The sequence below is a fragment of the Bufo bufo genome, chromosome 3 (assembly GCF_905171765.1).
Source record: "Bufo bufo chromosome 3, aBufBuf1.1, whole genome shotgun sequence".
Lineage (NCBI taxonomy): Eukaryota > Metazoa > Chordata > Amphibia > Anura > Bufonidae > Bufo > Bufo bufo.
This window is the reverse complement of record NC_053391.1, coordinates 305721246-305747930: the sequence shown is the minus strand read 5'-3', so window position 1 is coordinate 305747930 and position 26685 is coordinate 305721246. Positions and strand designations below refer to the sequence as shown.

Here is a 26685-nt window from a genome sequence, read left to right as displayed (position 1 = left end):
AGGAACCACTTGTACTAGTTTCAGCCCTTTTTTCTCACATGGCCTGTACCGATATACAGATTAATGTCACAAAATAATGAAGAATTTGAACATCCAGCCTTTCTGGCTCCATATTTAATCCTTTCTAAGTTTATTCAAGAGAATATCGTAGAAAGGGTAATCACACTGTCACAGAGCCTGCAAACCTGGTACTAGTTCCACCTGCTCATGTGATGTGGAGAAGAAAAATCAAGACGGCATCTGATATGAATCAAAACGGGCTGCACATCTGGTCAAGTGTAGCTGAAAATTAGTTGGGGGAGAAATTAACCGCCTCACGTCCGCCCATAGGATATAAACGTCCTATGGGTGGACGTCTATTTCTGACAGCACGTTTTAAAACGTCCTGTCAGAAATAGCAGCTGCACGCTAATCGTGCAGCTGCTGATCGGGTTGCCCGCTGTCAGTGACAGCAGGGCAACCCTAAGACAAGGCAGGGACAGTGCCCAGGTGTCCCTGCCTTCACGATCGCTGCAGACACAGCGCTCACCGAGCGCTGTGTCTGCAGAGCAGGAAGCGCTGTGCGCTTCCTGTTCCGGCCCGGCGGTCATGTGACCGCTGTGACCGGAGTGTGCAGGGGCTATGTGAGGTCTCTCAGAGACCTCGATCAGCCCTGCTCTGAGGCTGTACAGCGCTGGATTGCTGCTGTACAGCCTCTATAGGGGTGCATTTGTCCTGTAACTGGGGCTACTATGTCAGCCCCAGTTACAGGAGAAATCAACAGTGTAAAAAAAAAAGAAAAAGTGAAGTAAATGTCCCCCAGAGGTCTTGTATGACCTTATGGGGGACGAAAAGTGTAAAATAAAATAAAAAAAAAATAAAGGGTTGAAAAAATAAAATAAAAAAAAGTTTCACATGTAAAAAAAAAAAAAAAATCCCAAGTAAGGAATAAAAAAAAAAATTAAAAATAGAAAAAATAAAATAAAATAGACATATTTAGTATTGCCGCGTCCGTAAAAACCAGCTCTATAAAAATATCACATGACCTAACCCCTCGGATGAACACCGTAAAAAATAAATAAAAAAAACAGTGTCAAAACAAGCAATTTTTGTCACCTTGCATCACAAAAGGTGCAACACCAAGTGATCAAAAACGCGTATGTCCCACAAAATGGTACCAATAAAACCGTCACCTCATCCCGCAAAAAATGAGCCCCTACATAAGAAAATCTCTCAAAAAATAAAAAAACTATAGCTCTCAGAACATGGACACATTAAAACATAATTTTTTGGTTTCAAAAATGCTATTATTGTGTAAAACTTTAATAAATGAGAAAAAGTATACATATTAGGTATCGCCACGTCCGTAACGATCTGCTCTATAAAAAAGGTCACTTGACTGAACCCCTCAGGTGAACGCTGTAAAAATAAATAAATAGAAACTGTGCTAAAACAACCAATTTTTTGGTCACCTTGCCCCATAAAGTGTTATAATGAATGATCAAAAAATCATATGTACCCAAAAATAGTACTAATAAAACTGGCACCTTATCCCCTAGTTTCCAAAATGGGGTCACTTCTTGGGAGTTTCTACTGTAAGGGTGCATCAGGGGGCTTCAAATGGGACATGGCATCTAAAAACCATGTGGAGTTCCTTTCCTTCTGCGCCCTGCCGTGTGCCCATACAGCAGTTTACGACCACATGTGGGGTGTTTCTGTAAACCGCAGAATCTGGGTAATAAATATTGAGTTTTGTTTGGCTGTTAACCATCGATGTGTTAAAGAAAAAAATTGATTAAAATGGAAAATCTGCCAAAAAAGTGAAATTTAAAAATTTGATCTCCATTTTCCTTTAATTCTTGTGGAACGCCTAAAGGGTTAACAAAGTTTGTAAAATCGGTTTTGAATACCTTGAGGGGTGTAGTTTCTACAATGGGGTCATTTATGGGGGTATCCACTATGTAGGCCCCACAAAGTGACTTCAGACCTGAACTGGTCCTTATAAAGTGGGTTTTGGCAATTTTCTTAAAAATTTGAAGAATTGCTTCTAAACTTCTAAGCCTTCTAACGTCCTAAAAAAATAAAATGACATTTCCAAAATGATGCCAACATAAAGTAGACATATGGGGAATGTTAAATAATAAATATTTTATGAGGTATCACTTTCTGTTTTAAAAGCAGAGAAATTGAAATTTAGAAAATTGCGAATTTTTCAAATTTTTGGGTAAATTTGGGATTTTTTCATAAATAAAGGTGAAATATTTTGACTCAAATTTATGACTATCATGAAGTACAATGTGTCCCGAGAAAACAATCTCTGAATGACTTGGATAAATAAAGGCGTTCCAAAGTTATTACCACATAAAGTGAGATATGTCAGTTTTGCAAAATTTGGCCTGGTCAGGAAGGGGGCAAAGGGCCCAGATGGGAAGTGGTTAATAAATCTGGTTTTCCACCTGAGACTCTTAGTTACCTTCCTCTCGTGAATGACTGGAATTCTGTGGAGCTGTATATCTCTGCAGTGATTTTAAGAGAAAGGTTACCCACCTGCGGGATAAGAAAAAGTCAGAGATAAATCAATGCAAAAGATTTATTGTGATGACAGAATTCATCTATCAACTGTAAAGCAGTTTACAAATTGAATTTATCCGGATATTAAATGGGGTGCTTAAAGGGGTTGTGCAGCCTGTTTATATTGATGATCTATCCTCAGGAAAATGCGATTCTAGAGAGGCTCGTCCCCATCTGCCATTGGCTGCTCCATACTTTACTTCTAGGATAGCCACCTTACATCTGGTGGTATTAGAGGCAGAGCTTGTTAAGAGGTCTTTTGCATCCCTTTCTTCCCAGAATTCCACAGGAGCATGTATGGCCTATAAGTCTCCTCATATGCTGATTAAGTGATCTCTCCCCAAGAAGAGATAGTAATCCCAAATCTTTACATTAGAGGGCGGAGACTATATGTTAAAAAAAATAAAATAGATGCCATCATTTTTTAAAAGTGAACATTGTGGGTTGAATGAAAGCAAATTAGGGCGCAGCCCTAGAAAGTACTGATAAAAGTTGAAATTTAGAAGATAAAGGTTGATGCACTCACATTTGCATGTCAGTCAAGTTGTCTGCAGCAAACACAAATGGCTTGTATGTTGGGTGGGAGAGTTGAAATTCACTAAAGGAAAGAAGAATATAACATTTTCTAAATCATCCACTTGCGATTATTCAATCATACATTTCTAATTTTGACTACTTACTACTTCTTTTTGGATTTTGCCTCCCGAGTGCTTTCCAGACTATATGAAGAAATATTTAGCAGTCCTATAGCCTTCTCATCCTGCAACACAATGAAATCTTAGAACAGAAGAGTCACTGTGGAGATTGATCACAATTAGTGCATAGAGAAAGGGGAAGAGTTGCCAAAGCAGCAAATCAGATTCCAGCTCTTATTGTTTCGAGGACGTGAATGCTGAAAAAAGACAAAATGGTCTACTTTTAACTGGGCTGTCCCATTACAAAAACTTAAGTGTATGATTGGTAGAGATCTGACCACTGAGATCCCTAATGATCATGAGAACAAGAGTCCTGTGTTGCATGCTCAGTCAGCTTCAGTGGTCCCACAGAGTTGAATGGAGCCATCGCAGCATGCAAGGCTGTCACTCCATTCAAATGGGTAGAGGGGGAGAGAAAGAGAGAGACAGATCCAAAAAAAAATAATTTTTTAAATAATAATAATAATGTTATTAATAATAATAATATTATTATTATTATTATTATTATTATTATTATTATTATTATTATTATTATTATTATACACACACACACACACATTATAAAAAAGATAGATAGAGACAAGCAGGGAGCCATGTTTCTCCGTCCTTTGCATTTTACATAAATCCGTGCACTAGTAATTTGATGCCAGTTAGCCAGCTGCTATTGTATCTGATCAGTGGACCAAACAAGGGGATAGAGACATTTATAGCTTGTAAACAGGAAGCCTAGTAGATCGATGTGTTTTACTGAACGGTGACAGTACTCCATATTTACAATGTATACCTGTGGTGAGTTGTACCAGTACAATCGATCTTTCTTAAGAACACACCAGCAACGTTTCCACTTTTGGGACATGAAGCTAACATTTTCCTTTCTCTGCCACAGCCATCCATCACAATCAGGGCTACCCAAGTCTTTGCAGGACACCCGTCTACGACTTAACTTGGTTGCAGCACCTAGGTTTCAACAGACACAAATGTAAACTACTGTACAATTCTAATGAAATCGTAAAATAAAATCAGTTAAGCACTTTGCAAGACAAGCTGACTATTACTAAACAGCGTCAGCAGGTTTTTTCGCATTTGGTGTGTCCTATCCACAGATATTAATTAGCAAGAAATATTTAGCTGTAATCGAATATTCCCAATCCCACATTTTTGGATCATTTATCAAACTGGTGTAAAGCGGAACTAGCTTAGTTGCCCATAGAAACCAAATCAGATTCCACCTTTCATTTTCTAAAGAAGCTGTCAGATTCCACCTTTCATTTTTTACAGCTTCTTTAGAAAATGAAAGGTGGAATCTGATTGGTTGCTATGGGCAACTAAACCAGTTCTTTACACCAGTTTGATAAATGACCCCCATTTATTTCTAATGATATTATTGGTCATGATACATATTTATGAATTTCAGGTATGTGGCGAGTACCAGTAATATGAACTAATAGAATTACCTTTCTGAGTTTGTGAAACTCCTCCTAAAGCCTAAAATGAATAAGAGTATAAGTATAGAAATGACATATCATTCAACAGTCAACTACAAGGAAAAATTTAAGAATTGGCAGCCCGAGCGCAGATCCCAGTCCTGTCCCACAGACAACAGGTGGATATGTAAAGCCTTTCTGTGATAGTCCTACTTACAAAATGTGAAAGTGAAGCAGTCTGTCAGAAGTAGGTCAAATCTTCCAATACACAACGCAAGTCAAAATTCAGACTTACTCTGTTATCACTATATAACAGAAAGCAGGAAAAATTCCACGGCACCTCCAAGGCGTAAAATAGTATCAAACTTTATTCACCAGACCCGCAACGTTTCGATCCGCTTCCTGGGATCTTTCTCAAGCAGTGACTATATAACAGAAAGCAATACTTGCAGATTAGGTTTGCTGCCCATATGGCCACTAGATGAATCAGAGTAGTATTTGAAATGATTGAGGGCTCATTCACATGGCCGTATGAATGGGTCTGCATCCGTTCCGCAATTTTTCGGGAACGGTGCGGACCCATTCATTTCAATGGGGCCACAAAAGATGCAGAAAGCACACTGTGTGCTGTCCACATCCGTAGCTCCTTTCCATGGCCCTGCAAAAAAGATAGAACATGTCCTATGCTTGTCCGTGGACAAGAATAGGCATTTCTATAATGGCCTGCCTGTTCCGTTCTGCAAACTGAGAAACGCACACGGGCGGCGTCTGTGTTTTGTGGATCTGCAATTTGCAGACCGCAAAACACGGCGCGGTCGTGTGAATGCACCCTTAATAGAATTTTTGGAGATAGGAAACGTTTAAGCCCCAGAAGAACTCTGGGCATATCCAGCCACAAAAATATTGTACCAGTGTGCGGCCATATTTTATGTGCTTTTAATTTGTGCTCTTTTGTGGGTATAATAAAAACCACTGCTTGGAGAAATATATTCTGCTGAGCAGCGCAACTCTGAATTTTGACTTCTTTTCTGTATTGGGATACCAATGAGCAATAAAAACACAAAACCGGAATACAGTTGTACAGCATGAATAAAACGCAAGGGTCAAAAATGAATAGCTCCTAGAAGGGAAAAACCCAGGCACTCAGCATATACAAATCTATAATACAAAAATATATATCCAAAAATATATCTATTGAAATCGATAAAACAAATAAATAGATGCATAAATTGGCAGACAAACAACCATGTGGTGGGGGAGCCACATGCTTTGATTTATACTTGTTTTTCCATCCCACCTTTTCCACTACTTGCAATGCTATAACTTGATGTCCCGACATGTTTGTGCACTCTCCATGTGGTTGTGTTTGTCTTTGCCAATTTATGCATCTATTTGTTTTATCTATTTCAATAAAGATATATTTTTGGATATATATTTTTGTATTATAGTTTTGTATACGCTGAGTGCCTGGGTTTGTCCCATCTAGGAGCTATTGTTTTCTGTATTGAAAGACTTTACGTGACTTAGGCTACTTTCACACTGGCGTTTTGGCTTTCCGTTTGTGAGATCCGTCTTGGGCTCTCACAAGCGGTACAAAACAGATCAGTTTTCCCCTAATGCATTCTGAATGGAAAAGGATCTGCTCAGAATGCATCAGTTTGCCTCCGTTCAATCACCATTCCGCTCTGGAGGCGGACACCAAAACACTGCCTGCAGCGTTTTGGTGTCCGCATGACGAAGCGAAGCCAAACGGATCCATCCTGGCACACAATGTAAGTCAATGAGGACGGATTTAATAGTGTTCAAGACTGATCCGTCATGGCTATAGAAGACATAATACAAAGGGATCCGTTCATGACGGATGCATGCGGTTGTATTATTGTAACGGAAGCGTTTTTGCAGATACTTGACTGTTCTGCCAAAAAAACGTTAGTGTGAAAGTAGCCTTAGCAGTGCTATGGTCAATCTAGGTCTGGCATGAAATAGATGTACTAACATACTATCTGAAAATCAGATTTGTGTGTGCGCATAGTCTATCTGCAGCACTCTTCTGTGTAATCATTCATAAAGACTCAGTGATTCTTAGCAAATAGTTTTAGTTCGTGCAGATTCTATACTGTTACAGATAGTGTATGTGAAGGTTCTCATTTATCCAGGTCATGGTATATCTGTAAAGAATAAATCAAGGCAACTGGACTTACTGTAGATTTCTTGAAAACGTTTCACTCGTTCTTCCAACGAGCTTTCTCAATTCTGAGTGACTGTACAAGAATTCTCTGGGAATAAATATGTAACTGAATCAACATCTGGTAATTATACCCAGCATGGGGTCAGAGGTCATTATACCCAGCTTACTTACTTACATCTAAAAGAAACAGGTCACACCTTTGAAGACAGTCAAGTACGTGTTTTGGATAAGGAGGCCGATTGGTACAAACGAGGTGTGAAGGAGGCCATCTACGTAAAAATGGAGAAGCCAAGCTTGAATAGAGACGGGGGGGGGGGGGGGGTTAGAAATCTATTGTCTGCCACATACAATGCTGTCTTGACACCTTTTTCTGGGAAGTCTTTATCACCTACTGACTCCAATTAGGATAATGGAATCAACACCTTTGACCCTATGCTGGGTATAATGACCTCTGACCCCATGCTGGGTATAATTACCAGATGTTGATTCAGTTACATATTTATTCCCAGAGAATTCTTGTACAGTTACTCAGAATTGAGAAAGCTCGTTGGAAGAACAAGTGAAATGTTTTCAAGAAATCTACAGTATGTCCAGTTGCCTTGATTTATTCTTTACAGATGTTACAGATAGTGAAGAAAAAGTCTGGCTTAGGAGGTAGGATGTATTGTAATTTGACTAGGGTGTAGGATACATTTTATTTTAAGAAGATTTATTACAAAGTTTTTTTTATCTTTGCATACACTATTGATTTATGGATAAATGAAAGGCATGCTGTATGTGAAATCACACAAGGTAATCACCTACATAAACCCTAAGCTAGATTCATGTCTTTGTAACAGAAAATGTTCGCAATAAAACAATATTGTTATAGGACAGTAGAAAGTTAGTGCTAGTTAAGACATTATACAACAGGGTTGAACGGCTTGGTACCCTTTTATCACGGTTTGGCTGACCACTGACTGGTGAAAGGTGCAGTTTCTTATCCTTTTGGCGACTTTGAGAACTTATCGATGTTGTGTCTGAATTCTTGAGCGAACCTTGGAGAAAAAAAAAAAAAAAAAGATAATTAATTGTTGTTGTATTATTGCAAAGATCTACATTTTAATTTAAAAGGTGTCCCTCTCATGTGGAAATGCGCTACATCTGCACATTAACCCATTCATTTACTCCAAGCAGGAGCTAGGGCTTTAAGAACTGGACAATATAGTTTAAAAACTATACCTCTGCCTAGATCGCAGCTTGAGCCACAACTGATATTGGTCTGGTTTTAAAGCCAACAATCTTCCTCCTGTCAATCTATGTCTGGTAAGGTATGTCCTGTCAATCTATGTCTGTTCACATGGCTTACAACAAAAATTGGAATGTCCAAAGTGCATCTGCTGTATCCATGGCAGAAATCTGAGGCTGATCCTTGGCTTTTTGCATTAAATTTAAAGAGGACCTTTCATCTGGCAAAACATTGTGAACTAAGTGTCATGATCTGTACAGCGGCACCCATGGATCTCACTGCACTTACTATTATCCCTGGGAGCAGCTCCGTTCTCCTGCTATGCCCTCCGGTATCTTCTGTCACTGGGTTGAAGTAGGCGGAGACTTAGGGGACTTGGTTATAGTAGGAGGAGCCTGCCCTTGTTCGCCTGGGAGTCTCCTTCTCCCAGGCTGTAGCGCTGGCCAATCGCAGCGCAGAGCTCACAGCCTGGGAGCTTTTTTTCTCCCAGGCTGTGAGCTCTGCGCTGCGATTGGCCAGCGCTACAGCCTAGGAGAAGGAGACGCTCAGGAGAACAAGGGCAGACTCCCGGTTGGCACTTCGGACAAGGTCCGAGGGCCCGGGCGGGATGGGGGCCCGCCGCAGAATAACATTATGTGTTAATGTTATGCCCCAGGGCTCCAGTCTTGTCGCCAAATACGACTAGAGCCGCACCAGCGCTCCGAATACAGCGGCGGGCACAGAAGCTGAACTATCATGTTCACTTCTTATCAGCAGCGCAGAGTGGAAGAGTCTCTCCCTCCCCCTGTGCTGCTGCCGCCGCGGCCAATAAGAACAGGGACAGGGGGAGGGGCTGTGGCCACTGCGCCACCAATGAAGATAACTGAGCTGTTAATACAAATGCAGGAGGCGGGTGCCGGAATCAAATAGCGGCACCCGACCTCTATGACAGGGAGCGGCACCTAAGTGGTTAACTGCCGCTGATCGCAGCTCCCTGTCATAGAGGTCGGGTGCCGCTATTTGATTCCAGCACCCGCCTCCTGTATTTGTATTAACAGCTCAGTTATCTTCATTGGTGGCGCCCCCCCCCCCCCCAACACCCCAGTATAATAAACATTGAGTGCGGGCCCCCCCCAGTATAATAAACATTGAGTGCGGCGCCCCCCCCCCCAGTTTAATAAACATTGAGTGCGGCCCCCCCCCCAGTATAATAAACATTGAGTGTGCCCCCCCCCCAGTATAATAAACATTGAGTGCGGCCCCCCCCCAGTATAATAAACATTGAGTGCGGCCCCCCCCCCCCAGTATAATAAACATTGAGTGCGGCCCCCCCCCCCAGTATAATAAACATTGAGTGCGGCACGCCCCCCCCCCCCCAGTATAATAAACATTGAGTGCGCCCCCCCAGTATAATAAACATTGAGTGTGCCCCCCCCCCCCCAGTATAATAAACATTGGTGGTGCAGTGGGAAGTGCCAATGAGGGTTAAAAAAAAAAAATAAAAATTAACTCACCTCCTCCAATTGATCGCGCAGCTTCCGGTCTCCTGTTCTTTCTTCAGGACCTGTGGTGACATCACTGAGCTCCATCACATGGTCCATTACCATGGTGATGTATCATGTGATGAGCACAGTGATGTCACCACAGGTCCTTTGACAGGCTGCTACGCGATCAATTGGAGGAGGTGAGTTAATTTTTATTTATTTTTTTAAGGCTACTTTCACACCTGCGTTAGGTGCGGATCCGTCTGGTATCTGCACAGACGGATCCGCACCTATAATGCAAATACTTAGATCCGTTCAGAACGGATCCGTTTGCATTAGCATGAACAAAAAAAAAAAAAAATTTTTTTTTTTTTTTTTTTTGTTCATGATAATGCAAACGGATCCGTTTTGACTTTACATTGAAAGTCAATGGGGGACGGATCCGTTTGAAAATTGAGCCATATAGTGTCAACTTCAAACGGATCCGTCCCCATTGACTTACATTGTAAGTCTGAAAGGATCCGTTTGCCTCCGCACGGCCAGGCGGACACCCGAACGCTGCAAGCTGCGTTCAGGTGTCCGCCTGCTGAGCGGAGGACAAACGGTGCCAGACTGATGCATTCAGAGCGGATCCACATCCACTCAGAATGCATTAGGGCTGGACGGATCCGTTCGGGGCCGCTTGTGAGAGCCTTCAAACGGAACTCACAAGCGGAGCCCCGAACGCTAGTGTGAAAGTAGCTTAACCCTCATTGGCACTGCCCACCAATGTTTATATATTTATTATACTAGGGAGGGGGGGCGCACTGCACCACCAATGTTTATTATGTTAGGGGGCGGACGCACTGCGCCACCAATGTTTATATGTTTATTATACTAGGGAGGGGGGGCGCACTGCGCCACCAATGTTTATTATGTTGGGGGGGGGGGACGCACTGCGCCACCAATGTTTATATGTTTATAATACTAGGGAGGGGGGACGCACTGCGCCACCAATGTTTATTATACTGGGGTGTTGGGGGGGCGCACTGCGCCACCAATGTTTATTATATTGACCTTCTACTACGCATTCTGCATTAAAGAATGCTATTATTTTCCCTTATAACCATGTTGTTATAAGGGAAAGTAATACAGTGAATAGACTTTCCTCCTAGCAACCATGCGTGAAAATCGCACGGTTCAACCGGAAGGATGGATCCGGTATTCCGGTATTTTGAATGCCGGATACGGCACTAATACATTCCTATGGGGAAAAATGCTGAATCCGGCATTCAGGCAAATCTTCAGTTTTTTTCGCCAGAGATAAAACCGTAGAATGCTGCGGTTTTATCTTTTGCCTGATCAGTCAAAAAGACTGACCTGAAGACATCTTTTCCGGTATAGAGCCCCTGTGACGGAACTCTATGCCGGAAATGAAAAACGCTAGTGTGAAAGTACCCTAAAATATTAAGTTTGAATCCCCCCTTTCCCAATTTTACATATAAAATATATAAACAATAAATAAACATATTACATAGCGCTGTGTCCGAAAAGTCCAAACTATTAAATTTAAAAAAAATATCTCCTATGCGGTGAGCATTCGCCATTTTTAGTCACCTTGTCACCCCAAAAAATAGGATAGGACTGTTCTATTATGGGCCGAACTTTTTATAAAATGCGAAATGCACGCAGCTTTTTTTGGTGGTTTTTTTTTTTTGCACGGTATTGAGTATCGCAATACTTTTTTATGGTGACGAAAGCGAATCAAAACTTTGGTATCGAAACAACCCTACGCCAATCTGATCGGCGTAGCGTTGTCACGATACCAAAATTTTGATTCAGTTTTGATTTGGCTCCTAAATTTTTAAGTTCAGGAGCCAATGGCTACTAGGTATTTTTTTTAGTCTGGAGCACTGTGCCCAGCACCCCGATTCCGAATGTTATGCTGGCCTGGTAATGGCAGTGCGGCCCGGTGCAGTCACTGTATTCTATTACACTGGGCCCCGCTCACTGTAATACTAATATTCATATGTGAACAACTTGAAATCCTCTGCGATCCTCTCCCTCTCTGTACTCACAAACTCAGTAGCAGGCCGGGCGGCAGCGGAACTCACTGACGTCACGCGCCTGCTCCTCCCACTTTATGAATTAAGTAGGAGGAGCAGGCGTGGGACATCAGCGAGTTGCGCTGCCGCCCGGCCTTCTACTGGGGTTGCGAGTACAGAGAGCTCAGAGGGAGAGGATCGCAGAGGATTTCAAGTTGTTCACATATGAATATTAGTATTACAGTGAGCGGGGCCCGGTGCGATAGAATACAGTGACTGCACCGGGCCGCACTGCCATTACAACACCAGATGCCGGCCCCCAGACCCTGTATTGGAGATCATTCACTCACAGGGACATTGTTATGGGGGGATCTGTGGATGACACATATATAGCATAAGGTGCTATATATGTGTCACCCACAGATCCCCCCCACAACAGTGTCACCCACAGAGCCCCCACAACAGTGCCATCCACAGAGCCCCCACAACAGTGCCATCCACAGAGCCCCCACAACAGTGCCATCCACAGAGCCCCCACAACAGTGCCATCCACAGAGCCCCCATAACACCTTTTGGTTCAAAATATTTTTTAATTTGGCTATTCCCCACCCCTCTTGTAATTGTTCCGCTACTTGTGGGCTGCGCGGGAATGAGTTCAGTCACTTCGGTGCGCAATCCCGTCCTGCAGCACGTGATCCCGCAAGACCTGCCGCTGTAGGTCACGGGTCTCACGGGATCACGCACCGCAGGATGGGATTGCGCACCGAAGTGACTAAACTCATGCCCATGTAGCGGATCAGTGGAACAAGTACAAGGTGGGTGGGGGGATGATCTGTGGGGTTGCTCAGACGGCTAGGCCCTTCACAGTAGTTATTAACCCCTTTCAGCAGTCCCCCATTCACTGAAGGGGGGACTGCTGAAAGGGATTAATAACTACTGTGAAGGGCCTCCCCCCCTTTCACAGTAGTTATGCCCAGATATGTGCCCCCTTCACAGTAGTTATGCCCACACTGCTTCTAACAGAGGCTCACTAATGGACGCTGAGATTAGATCACCCCATACGAAAGCATTGAATCAATGCTTTCCTATGGGGAAAAATCTGACCCTGGAGGTCATCATGCAGAGTGTGAATACGTCCAGCGTCAGATACCGGACCAAAGGTCTGTTTTAATCCAGGAAGCCCTCAGGTGGCTGCCAGCGACTAGAGGCTGACTTATTGCTGGAAAGTAAACATTGCAGTTTCTCTAGAACATTGCAGCTCGATTTGCAAAAGGGACACTGTACCCAGACCACATCAATGAGCTGAAGTGGTCTGGGTGCCTTTTGTCGCTTTAACTTTGAAATCTTATTAAAGATTGTGTAGGGTGTGGCTGGAGGCGGGGCATGGAGGCGGGACAAGGGTGGGGCTTGCAGCAGAACATGGGTGGGGCCTGTAAGGGGGCCCTTGATTTATTTTGCCCGGGGGCCCTGAGGGTTCTCAGTCCGCCCCTGAGCGGCACCCAGGGATAATAGTAAGTGCAGTGAGATCCCTGGGCGCCGCTGTACAGTTCAGGACACTTAGTTCACAATGTTTTGCCAGGTGAAAGGTCCTCTTTAAGGCGTGTCAACATGCCTTAATTGGACTTTTTTTTTCATAATCATCTTATCACCCCCTTGTCCATCAGAGAGCATACTTGTGGTGAACGAGTGCTGAAATTAGAGTGTCTGTCACTACTTTATACAGCCCTCAGTTAGGGCACGATAAAGTGGATGACAGGTTCTCTTTAAAATGTGATCTCTAGCTGCTGAAGCTGCTTACATACCATTTTCAAGCTATTGAAATACGCATGCCAATGGCCAAACAAGCCTGTGAAGGACATCTAGGAAATTTTCAGCTACCACAACTTCTAATTAGTGTGAATGAGCATTTTTATGTTTTTGGTGGTTCATGTAAAGTAAAAATGTGTTGCAGTAGGAGGCAACAAACAATTACGCACAATTTAAATGTTGCTTCTCACCTTCTTGGCCTTGGAATTTCTGAGGAACTGCAGCATTTGCAGGATTTAAAAGATTACTTTCAGACACTGTAGTCCTCAGTATTCCAGGAGATAAGGGGACAGATAGAAGGCTGAAATTAAACAAAAGCAAAAAGAAAATCATATAAAGAGCTCCTTTCTAGGGATCGACCGATATTGATTTTTTAAGGGCAGATACCGATAATTAGTGAACTTTCAGGCCGATAGCCGATAATTTATACAGATATTCTGGTAATTTTCAATTTTGAAAAAAAATAAAAATTACTACACAAATTTTTTTAAAATCTTTCTTTCATTTATACTTAATATTTTGGTGTTTTTTTTACTAACTTTTAGCCCCCTTAGGGACTAGAACCCTTGTCCTATTCACCTTGATAGAGCTCTATCAGGGTGAATAGGAGCTCACACTGTCCCTGCTGCTCTGTGCTTTGTGCACACAGCAGCATGGAGCTTACCATGGCAGCCAGGGCTTCAATAGCGTCCTGGCTGCCATGGTAACCGATCGGAGGCCCAGGATTACACTGCTGGGGCTCTGATCGGAGAGGGGATCCTGTGGCCACTGCCACCAATGATTAATACTGGGGGGGGGGCGCACTGCGCCACCAATGATTAATACTGGGGGGCTTGGGGGGGTGGGGCGCACTGCGCCACCAATGAAGAGAAATCTCTCATTAATTCATATACAGGAGGCGGGAGCTGGCTGCAGAATCACATAGCCTGTTCCCGACCTCTATGAGCGGTAGCTGCGATCCGCGGCACCTGAGGGGTTAACTACCGCAGATCGCAGCTATTGCTCATAGAGGTCGGGAGCCGGCTATGTGATTCTGCAGCCAGCTCCCGCCTCCTGTATATGAATTAATGAGAGATTTCTCTTCATTGGTGGCGCAGCGGCCCCTGCCCCTCCTCTTGTCCTCCTTCCTCTCACTGGCTGCAGCGGCAGCAGCACAGGGGGAGGGAGACACTGCTTCCTTCTCCCCTGTGCTGCTGAGGGAACACAGAGAGCGCTGAGAGCAGCGCGATCTGTGTTCCCAATACGTTATCGGAATATCGGCAAAATAGATGCCGATACTGATAACGGTCAAAATACTGAATATCGGCCGATAATATTGGTAAAACCGATAATCGGTCGATCCCTACTCCTTTCTACATGTAGGCATGGAACATATGAGCGAGAAAATCTGACCTGTAAGAAGCAAAGAAACACGTTCCTCCCTGTGCGATCCACCCAAGTGCCTTCAGCTCTCCCCCACCCCAGTGCCATCAGCTCCACTCCCCCAAGCTCACCCCCACCCCAGTGCCATCATCTCTCTCCCCCTTGTGTCAGTCTCTGCTCCCCTCTCCCCTAAGTCCAGGCCACACTTCAGTTAAACCATGGATGCACGGTCCGTGAAAGCCCAGCATGCCCTTCTCCTGAAACCCGGAGTGCACAGCGTCATTGGTTGCTATGATGCTGTGCACTCCGGGCGCCCAGCCTTAGTCGCGCCCCCACCCCCTCGTTGTCACCAACTTAAGTTTCCAGCAGGGACGCCGCCGAAACTCCATCGTTCCACACTGCTCTGGGCCTGACGTCACACAGCGTGTCAGGTCACGTCGTGCGTACATCAGGAGGCAGTGCAACGCGGGACTATGGACGTGCTATGCAGTGTCCGGAGGCACCCTGCTGGAAAGGTGAGTATTCTGAGCGCAATGCGGGACAGCGGGAGACCACGGAGTGAGAGTAATAGCAAGCACTTCACTCCCGCTTCGTGGTCACGTGACACAAACGAATCCTCGATGCAAAAAATTTGCATTGAGGATTTTTTTGTGTCGAATTACTCAATTTAAAATAGAGTACTCGTTGCAGCCCTAGTCTGTGTACATGAGTGAGTTTTTTTCACGCATCAGTTCTGTGCTGCGTGAAAAATGCATCATGTTCTATATTCTGTGTTTTTCATGCAGTCCTTGCCCCATAGAAGTGAATGGGGCTTCAATTAAAAACACATTGCATCCGCAAGCAAGTGCAGATGCAATGCGTTTTTCACTGATGGTTGCTAAAAGATGTTGTTTATAAACCTTCAGTTTTTTATCACGCGTGAAAAGCACATCAAAACGCATTGCACCCGCGCAGAAATAACTGAACAACTCAACGCATTCGCAGACAAAACTGACAACTTGTCACGCTCGGGGAAAAGGGGCCTAAGGGTTCATAAGGTGAAAGCTCTGTATGGAAAAGCAGTCTGCTACACTACTCCATGCAGTTTAAAAAAAAAAAAATACAAATAAAATGAACATATACCTCCTTGATGCATGCAAAAGGACACTTTATTAGCTTACATTGGGTCAATAAGACGCTGTGAATATGTTTAGTGAATAGGATGGGAGCCTTCTCTATGAATTGAAACAGCGACCTCTGTGATCTCTGCTTCCAGCCTCTGTTGCAGCTCTGGACTCTGCCTGTGCGGTTGGTATTACCTATGTGGATTCCGCTCCACAACTTCCATTTAACCTGGACACTACTTGTACTCGGCTGCTGATGTGGCAGTACGCATCACTCCCTGGGCGGGGCCGAGTCATGTCATGTGATCTTGTTAACCTACCCTGGCTCTCCTGCAGGTATTTAAGTGGCTCAGCTTTTTACCCAGACGCCTCAGAGTCAAGGTCCTAATCTTGTGCTAAAGAACTTGCTTACCACTTGTGTTCCTGGACTTTGTTTATCGCCTGATCCCTGCCTGCTTGCATCGCCTCTCCCGTTGCCGACTCGGATTGTCTGACCTTGTCTGTTAACCCATTGCTTGTTCTGACTACGTCTCTGCCTCTTCCTCCGGTTCCTGTCTTGTTGCTCCTGGTAACGACCCTGCCTGTCTGACCACGTCTGTACTGTCGGTACCTTCGCAGGTACCTCCTGGTCTGCCTGGAACAGCTGCCACTGACTGGTTTACGCTCTGGAGTAGCCCCTGGCAATTACCACACCATCTGAGGCTCTAGTGAAATCAGGGTAGTTGCTTAGTTACTCCCCTCCAGATCCGCTGATCCGTGACATGAATAATGTGAATGCAGTGTTCAAATGTTATATGAACACACTCTTGGTGTGAAAAGTATCCAGGTCCCCAACTACCCAGTTTACTGGCAACAAGGGCTTAGTAGGAACATTTGAGTCATATGTGATCACAGGGTTCATACCATCCAATATACTGCAAACTGCAGCTACAGTATAGCCTCTTTCACACAGGCGATACGGATTGTGTCAGGATCTGTACAGGAAAAAAACTGATGGTTTTGCATGAAAGTTCAGTTAGTTTTTTCTGCGATTGGGTTCAGTGTTTCACGCAGGTGCAATCAGTTTTTGATGTGTTTTTCACACATGTGAGATAATAACTGAAGAACAATCTACATCTCCTAGCAACCATCCGTGAAAAACGCATTGAATCGGGATAGCATCCAAATGCAATCAGTTTTTCATGCAAACCCCATTCACTTCTATGGAGCCAGGATTGTGTGAAAAATTCACAATACAGAACATGCTGCGATTTTTCCTGAACACGGAAATGATGTGTGAAAAATGACACTCATGTGCACAGACCCATTGAAATGAATAGGTCAGGGTTTAGTCCGGATGATATGCATTTGCTTCATACATCGCACCCTGACAGAAATCTCACTCGTGTGAAAGGGGCATAAGAAAATCCAAAAACATTTATTAAAGGATTTCACTGTTTTACTTTAGTGACAAAGATGTTGTGTGATCAGATTTTCCACACTGAAATGCTCTATTACGTGTACCAATAATAGAAGGGATCCAGGAAAAATTTATATCTGGGCTCTACAACATTTCTACAGAAAATTCTGCGGTTTTGAATTTTTTTTGCGAGTTTTCTTCTGTATGTCAATTTCTAGCTTTACTGTGCATTTATTTCCCTTACCTGATTGTGGATTTTGGGCTAGACTCTGACCCACTCCTTGGCCGGGGGATGTCCTTAAAAAAATAAAAAATAAAAAACACACACATGAAGAGAAAACTAAAATCACAGACTGTAGTAATATGTAATAGATGCAAAATGAAAGTAATTTAGTAATTTTTGTTCCTATGATGAAAGATGATGTTTGTTGATTGCTATGCTTTCCATTGTAGAGATTTATATTGTTTTGAAAAAAAAAAAAAAGTGAAAATACTGTTTAAAAAATAAATAAAAAAGACATATATTATTTCTAAAACTTTGACAGAGTAAAACCCCAGAGGTGAACCAGCCTGGCACACTACCAATTTAGGCAGCTTACAATGATATTATTGGAAGTAAAGTATCTGTGCAGTACATGAATTTGAGATGGCCTTGCATGAGAAATGGCAGGCGTACAAGTAGATATATAACCCAGGGTCTACAGTCTGAACTTCTAGGTACGTAACTGCAGCCTGCTCAATGGAGTGTGGAAACCCTCTTGTTTACATTCAGAACCTGAAATCCTGTCCTCATCATGTGCTGCTCTCACAGGTCACAGTTTATTTGGATGGAGAAAGATCCGATATATGAGCCAGTGTCCCTGTGACAACACATCCATGTTCCCAATTATGAATCAGACACACAACCAGACTTGAAATTGTGCCCTAGAAGACTCCATCTATTCTGCCCCACAAACTAGAGGGGAAACGTTCCAATGAGACCCCATGTCAGACAGAGTGCTCACAACCAGACATTTTCTTTCCACTCTTGAATCTGAAGAACAAACATAGAAAACTGCCTTCACATGAATGACATTTATAGAGATTAGAGAAATAGACTGCTAAGGGTAGCGTTAAAGTTTTCCGGGGGGAAATATTTGCATGTCAGATTAATATATCTGATTAATTTGCCAAATACGTATACTTTTAAGTTTTCATATCCACTTTTTGAAGCCAACACCAGGAGTGGATTAAAAACAGAGGCAAAGTAAAATCTGTTGTTTAGAGTACACTAAAACGTGCAATATTGAGGCAGTTTTTGAAGCCAAAACTAGAAGTGGATAAAAAATAAATAAAAAAAAAGTGCTTCCTATATAATACTCTTCCCTACACTATACATTCCTTGCTTTAGCTTCAGAAAATGCATAAGAATACTGCATCAAAGCAGGAAGCCTCTCTTTCCCTTTAGGATCCACACCTCATCTCAGCCTCCAAAACTCTCTGCAGCCTTCGCATCAAAAACTCAGATTAAGGCCTCATGGCCGTGGCCATATTGCAGCCCGCAAATGGCGGGTTGGCAATCCACGGCCACCGGCCATGTGCACCGCGCATCATGGATGTGGACCCATTCACTTGGGTTAATTGACGCGGTTCAGCGGGATTCCTGTCATTGAGGCCGGGTGCCGCCTGTGAAGATAAAGCTGGCACTCGCCGTGTACATTTGTATTTATGGGTTAATTATATTCATTGGTGGCGCAGTGCGCCCCCCCCCCCCCCCCCCTCCTCAGTATCATCATTGGTGGCACAGTACCCTCTCCCCCCCTCCTGAGTATAATCATTTGTGGCAGTGGCGGCTCCGATCGGTTACCGTTACCATGGCAGCCTGGATGCTGCTGAAGCCTTCCACGGCTGCCATGGTAAGCTCCCTGCTGCTGTGTGCACAAAGTAAAATCCTATTCACCCTAATAGATCTCTTTTAGGGCGAATAGGACAAGGGATCAAAAGATCACAGGTTCTAGCCCCTTAAGGGGGCTAATAGTTCTTAAATAAAAGTTTAAAAAAAATAAAAAAATATTAAAAGTTTAGCTCCTGCTCCTTAAGGACCCTTGCCGTACATGTACGTCACAGCTGGACGTGACTTAAGGACCAGTGACGTACATGTACGGCAGCCTGATCAGGCGGGTGTAGGAGCTGCGCCCGACCGATCAGCGGCAGTCACTGACAGTCAGGTCTCTGCTGCATACGCCGGCGTATTAACCACTTGTATGCTGCAGTCAAAGCTGACTGCGGCATACAGAGGGTTAGCGGAGGGTACGGGTGCCCTCCGCTTCCCCATCGGGTCCCCCCGATGTCAGAGAAGGCAAGCCCAATGCCTTCCATAGGCATCGGAGCTTGCCTTCTATGGAAGCCTATAAGATCCAGCCCCTTAGGCTGCCAGCATAAAAGCAGAAGTTGAAGTCCCATAGTGGGACAAAAATTAATAAAAAAATAAGACATATTGGGTATTGCCGAGTCCATAAAAACCGGCTCTATAAAAACATCACATGATCCACCCCCTCACCTGAACGCCGTAGAAAAAAATAAAATAAAAAAAAACTGCTAAAACTGCTATTTTTTGTCACCTTACATCACAAAAAGTGCAACATCAAGTGAGCAAAAAAGTACTATGCCCCCCAAAATAGTACCAATCAAACCTCATACCGCAAAAAATGAGCCCCTACCCCTAAGACAATCGCCCAAAAAAAAAAAAAAGCTATGGCACTCTATTGCCGCGTCGATAACAACCTGCTGTATAAAAATATCACATGACCTAACTCCTCAGGTGAACACCGTAAAGAGAAATATATATAAAAACGGTGTAAAAAAAAAAAGCCATTTTTTTGTAGCCTTACATCACAAAAAGTGTAATACCAAGTGATCAAAAAGTCATATGCACCCTAAAATAGTAACAATCAAACTCATCATACCAAAAAAAAAAATTGCCGCTACATAAGACTGTCATCAAAAAAAAATAAAAAAATTATGGCTATCAGATTTTTTTCAAAAATGCTTTATTATGTAAAACATATTTGATATTGTCGTGTCCGTAACAACCTGCTCTATAAAAATAGCACATTATCTAACCTTTCAGGTGAACACTAAAAAAAAAAAAAAAAAAAAACGGTGCCAAAACAGCTATTTTTTTGTTAACTTACCTCACAAGTGTAATATAGAGCAAACAAAAATCATATGTACCCTAAAATTGTACCAATTGCCACCTTATCCCATAGTTTCCAAAATGGGGTAACTTTTTTGGAGTTTCTACTCTAGGGGTGCATCAGGGGTCTTCAAATGGGACATGGCAACTTAAAATTATCCCATTGAAATCTGCTTTCCAAAAACCATATGGCGTTCCTTTCCTGTGTGGGCGGAGCCTACAGCCTGTAATCTGCAGAAGCTGCGCCCACACAGTTCTGCAGAGCGATCTACAGGGAAGAGAAGTATGCAAGCTTCAGGAATGGAACAAGGTGAGTAGTTACTGTGTTTTTTTGTTTTTAATACAGAGGGGTCATAGAGGGCCTTATTACTATGGAGGGGGCACAGGACTATTACTACTATGGAGGGGGCACAGAAGGCATTACTAATGTGAAGGGGGCACAATGGGCATTTCTACTATGGAGGGGGCACAGAGCCAGAGGGCATTACTACAATGAAAGGGCACAGTGGGCATCATTACTGTGAAGGAGGCACAGTGAGCATTATTGGGGCACAAAGGGGATTTCTACTATGAAGGGGGCACAATGGGGATTATTACTGTGAAGGGGGCACAGAGAGGGTATAACTACTATGAGGGTGCACACATCTGTATAAAACTACTGTTAAGGTTGTACAATGAGGGCAATACTACTGTGAGGGGGTACCATTTTTTTTTTTAAGTATTGGGGTGGGGGGGGGGGGGTGGGGGGTGCCAGAGAAAGGATCCGCCCCGGGTGCCAAACACCGTAGGCACGCAACTGAAACATGGAATTATTTGCTTCCCGCTCCACAGCAGCAGCACAATGTCCTCACACATCGTCCTGCTGATCTGTGTAGGAGGAGGAGCAGGGCAGGCTGGGAATCAGCATCAGCAGCGCGATGTGTCACAGTATCCTGCAGCTGCTGGTGAGGAGCACAGATCATGGGAGGAAATCTGAAGGGGGGCACATCTGGGCATAACCACTGTGAAGGGGGCACTGGGCACATATTTTAGCATATCCACCGTAAGAGGGCACATATCTTGGCATATCAACTGTGAGGGGGCACATTTTGAGATATCTACTGTGAAGGGGGCACATATCTTGGCATATCTACTGTGAGGGGGCACAGATCTTGGCATATCTACTGTGAGGGGGCACAGATCTTGGCATATCTACTGTGAGGGGGCACAGATCTTGGCATATCTACTGTGAGGGGGCACAGATCTTGGCATATCTACTGTGAGGGGGCACAGATCTTGGCATATCTACTGTGAGGGGGCACAGATCTTGGCATATCTACTGTGAGGGGGCACAGATCTTGGCATATCTACTGTGAGGGGGCACAGATCTTGGCATATCTACTGTGAGGGGGCACAGATCTTGGCATATCTACTGTGAGGGGGCACAGATCTTGGCATATCTACTGTGAGGGGGCACAGATCTTAGCATATCTACTGTGAGGGGGCACAGATCTTGGCATATCTACTGTGAGGGGGCACAGATCTTGGCATATCTACTGTGAGGGGGCACATATCTTGGCATATCTACTGTGAGGGGGCACATATCTTGGCATATTTACTGTGTGGGGGCACATATCTTGGCATATCTACTGTGTGGGGGCACATATCTTGGCATATCTACTGTGAGGGGGCACATATCTTGGCATATCTACTGTGAGGTGGCACACATCTGAGTAGACCTGAGGGACTGAAACACTGGGTAGAAAATAAAAGTAGGCACATAAGGACTGATTCACATATATCCGCTCTGTAGTATGCTCTGTGTAAGGTATTTAATCTATAATACATGCAGTTTCATTGCTGTAAGCACCGTACAAAATGCCATAAGGGGGCCCACTCAGCCCACATGAACCTGGAGCCGGTCCTGGTGTTTGGAGAAAATAGTCCTAGGATAAAATATATCAGATATATAAAGTCTTAAATTGACCAACCTTTAAATCTTGTGGATCCAGCTCTAGAGAAATTTGTGACAATGGAGTAAGAGTTTTGGCATATATGGTTGAAGACATTGTATTTTCCAGGCTTAAAGATTCAGAACTTGGATGAACAGACGCTGAATGGAAAATAATTGAGGCAGGAGGTTTGTAATGTGGAGTCCCAGAACTTGGCCAGGTATTATGGATGTGTGAGAGATACTCCTTAGACTGATGTTGATTAGCTTCAAGGAAGTTTTTACTGGAGGGAGAATTTGTTTCTAAATGTTCCCGTGATGAAGCCTCTGGTCCTAAAGATAATGGATTGCTTGTAAGTATGGTGGATGTACTGATTGCGGTCAGAGGGCTTGTGTGTGTTATTATGGAGGCACCGTGCCATTCAGTTGGAGAGGAAGGTATATCAGTCATAAGTGGCGACTCTAGAGCACTGCGTGATGATGACGATGATCTGAACATTCCATGAACTTTCTTTTGGTTTGGGGATACAGGAGATTTAGACTGGTAGATGGTAACTTTCTTTAAAACGATATCCACACAGTTTGATCTTTCCTGTAGTTTCCACACCAGGTTCTTCTGTGTCCATCCAACCTAGACACATAGTACTTTAATTTTAGCTTAGTCCTTAGATTAGACCACATTGGTATCACATCAAACATTTGGAAAGATGCAAAGGTTACTACTTACCACCACCTGGTCATTCACTTTAATGATCTCGTCTCCTGGAAAGATTTGGCCACAGCGTTGTGCTGGAGACTATGTCAAAGAGACGTCATTATTTATTGGGTTTCAGAAAAGCAAATGAAGGTAAATAGAAAAAGAGAAGAAAAGAAAAAAGTACAAAGAACGGAGCAGGAACCAAGAATCCTCCGCAAGACTAGACACCACATGTACTGCTACATATAAATAAATACTATAAATACATTTCATTAACTTATTTTCAATTATTTTAAGATCTGTCCACTCTATGGAAGTTAGTTTTTACTAAATCAAATAACTGTGGTGCCTACACTACACTCTTCAGAATGCAACGTGCCATGTCGGCCTCTCTGGTGACTGGGATCATGGGAGCTCACATAGGCTGGTGCTTTTTCCTATAATGTGCAAGCACGACCACCGCTGCTGAATTGCAGGGTGGTCGTAACCATGGAAACGAGCAGTATATGATGTGATGGAAAAATGAATCCAGCCAGCAAAGGAAGCAATATGGATAATAACAATACATTAGTAAGTGCCTTGTTTTAACTTTCTCTACATGATAAATGCTATTTGCTGAAGTGACACAACCCCTTTAAGATATTAGACACAAAAAAACATGCTGTCAAAAGTTGCTTCCAAAAATCTAGCAGGCTGCTGCACCTGCATCACATCACATGTATTAATAAGACTACATTCAGTCACTCCTCGTGATGTCCCAAATGCAACCTTGCAAGCTTTGTGCTGCAAGACCAAAGTCTCCATATAGCCTTAGCCTACATAAAAGAGGTATAAGAAGTACACTGCAGCAGAGGATACAGGAGATCTGAACATACTGACCTCAGGTGTTAACCGGCAGACAAAATGCTGTCCAGAAGCCGTGGACTTAAATTCAATACCCTAAGAAATATTAATAGTGTAAAGGGATTATTGCACCATAACAGCTTATCAACGATCCACAGAATTAGTCTGATCAGTACTGGTCGCAAGAAAAGGGTAAATGAGTCCCTGCTGTGATGGAGTGACGATTACACATGCACACTGTCACCACATTCAGCTCTATGAGACTGCGAAGAAAAGCATAGTGCTCTCATATCTCCCTAAGTCCCATAGAATGGATTGGAGTAGCAGTGGTCAAGCATGCGCATTGCTCCATTCACTCCCATTCTTGGGACCCCCACCGATCATATACTTATCACCTATCCTGTGGAATTAAAAAGGTAAAGAAAAAGGCAAGATAGTGGTATTCACTGACAAAAACTGAAAAAGCTAAACTATTCTTTAGCTAAATGTCATCAATGAGCATAAACTGTAAAGGGGTGCAAGGACATATATTGATGACCTATCCTCAGGACATGTCAACAAAATATCTGATTGTTCAGCATCTGGCTTCTAGCACCCCCATCAAATCAGCTCCAAAATAATTAGGTGAGAAGGGCCTTGGTAAGAGAGGTAACCAAGAACCCAATGGTCACACTGGCTGAGCCCCAAGTATCCAGTGTCCAGATGGGAGAAACTTACTGAAGGTCAACCATCACTGCAGCACTGCATTACAGGGCTTTATAGTAGAGCTGCCAGAAAGAAGCCTATCCTCAGTCAGGGTTGAGAAAAAGCTGAATGGAGCAAAATACAGAGATATTCTTAATGAGAACTTGCTCCAGAGTGCTCTGGACCTCCGACTGGGCCAAAGGCTTACCTTCCAAAAAGACAATGACCTTAATCACACAGCCAAGACAACACAGGAGTGGCTTAGGGACAACTCCGTGAATGTCCTTGAGTGGCCCAGCCAGAACCCTGACTTGAACCCAATCAAACATCTCTGGAGAGGCTTGAAAATGGCAGTCCGACGGTCCCCATCCAACCCTTCGCAGACAACTGTGCCCAGCTAACTTAGTGATGGGAAACGTACAAACAGCATTCCATTTAGAATTCACTACAAAGCTCATGGCCAGAAGCAAACGACACGGGCTGCAGTCCGTCAGTGGACAGAAAAAACTGAAAAGTAATAATGTTCCCTTTCTGGATGACCCACTGTGCTATGATCCATTTAGCCAGTGATTGGCTGAGCAAGCACATTGCCGAGTCAAGAGGGAGCAGGAAGTACAGAGACCTGGGAAGCATGGAAACGGTATTGGCAGTAGATGGATACTGTGAATATTACTACTTTTATGACTTTTACACCATTCGGAGCAGCTTTTACAAAATGTAAAGTGACCGGAAAACATTCTACGTTACTGTAACAATAATACTATCACTTGGTGTGAAAACAACATGCACTACTTTGCAAATATTTTTAAAATTGCGTGACCAAGGCCTATAATATTAGCAGAGAGCAGGATAAGAAAGGGGCAGATACATATAATAACTACTTACAGAGTGTAAAAGACAAAAGAAAGCAAAGTGTAATACTATGCTGGATTGAACTTGTGGTATAAATCCCTTCTCTCACCAAACTTGAAGCCTCTGGATAAATCTGCACCAGCTCGAGTGTTGCGGTCTGACTGAGGAGGCTCTCTGGGCTGCAGTTCAGAATACTCCTACATACTCCACAGACATTTTCACACTGGAAAAAAAAAAAAAAAACACCTGTACTATTAACAATAAGGAAATACAACAAAAAGCTGGTGGTGAATGGATCAACGTCACAGAAAATGACAAAATAAGTGTTACAGAAGCAGTGAGAAAAGTTAGGGTGCTGCCAAATGTCACGACGGTGGCAAAAAAAAAAAAAAAAAATGCGGTTATGGTGCAGCAAAGGAAAACACACAGCAGACAAAGTACATTAAAGGGGTTCTCCAAGAGTATAAAATATCCCTTCATGTGCCGGGCACCCCACATGGTACTTACCTCGTTCCTGGTGCAGCTCCTGGTCCCCGCACCGTCGCTTCTCCCTGCACACGGATGAAAACATCCGGTGTGTCGGGGGGGGACCTCCCTAGCATCGCCGGTGACGCTACAGAGGCTTGTCCCCCCCCCCTGCCGACACCGGATGTTTTCATCCGTGTGCAGGTTGAAGCAGCAGCGGCGGTGCGGGGACCAAAAGCGGCGCCGGGAGCAGGGACTGGGGTAAGTATATTCCATGCGGTGTGCCCGGAACATGAGGGGACATTTTATACTCGTGGAGAACCCCTTTAATGTAATTCTATTTTGTAGTTAATGTAATTCAGTTTTGATGTGCGCTTTCCCTTTGCTGGAAGAAAAACGCACCATAAATGCAGGCAATTGTTGCAAAAACTGCATGCATTTTTTTGCCACACCAAAAACGCCCTTAGCAAGAAGTCCTAAAAAAAACCTCAAGTAGCAGGTTAAGTCTGCATGGGGTGAGGCATTACAGCGGTGGAAAGTTTACACACTTGCCAGTCTAGAAAGCAGAATATAAAGGGAGATTGAGATCACTGGTAAACACTACTCTGAAATGGACAGGCACGGTTTGTGATTACAGTACATTACGCAATGGGATAGCACAGGCAAAAATAAAAGCATCACCTCACGCAGCAAACCTCTTTCTTTTATAAATACACGAGGCTACAGGGTTCAAAGGAAAGAAAAGCTACACCTTATGTCGGATATCAAGAGACATCAGGACGCATGAAGGTCGGGCT

At 43.6% G+C, this 26685-nt stretch overlaps 1 protein-coding gene across 1 annotated transcript in view; it reads right to left on the bottom strand.

The window, feature by feature from the left end:
- CNKSR1 (connector enhancer of kinase suppressor of Ras 1) overlaps positions 1-26685 on the bottom strand; it is a 62311-nt gene that overhangs the window by 13337 nt on the left and 22289 nt on the right. The window contains exons 6-17 of the mRNA XM_040424235.1: positions 25533-25646; positions 23924-23983; positions 23075-23143; positions 22388-22978; positions 17487-17539; positions 13570-13679; positions 7788-7894; positions 4700-4730; positions 4030-4202; positions 3231-3310; positions 3077-3148; positions 2453-2526 (exon numbers count right to left, since the gene is read on the bottom strand). Coding sequence (XP_040280169.1) covers positions 2453-2526; positions 3077-3148; positions 3231-3310; positions 4030-4202; positions 4700-4730; positions 7788-7894; positions 13570-13679; positions 17487-17539; positions 22388-22978; positions 23075-23143; positions 23924-23983; positions 25533-25646 — 1534 coding nt within the window. The remainder of the gene's footprint in view (positions 1-2452; positions 2527-3076; positions 3149-3230; positions 3311-4029; positions 4203-4699; positions 4731-7787; positions 7895-13569; positions 13680-17486; positions 17540-22387; positions 22979-23074; positions 23144-23923; positions 23984-25532; positions 25647-26685) is intronic.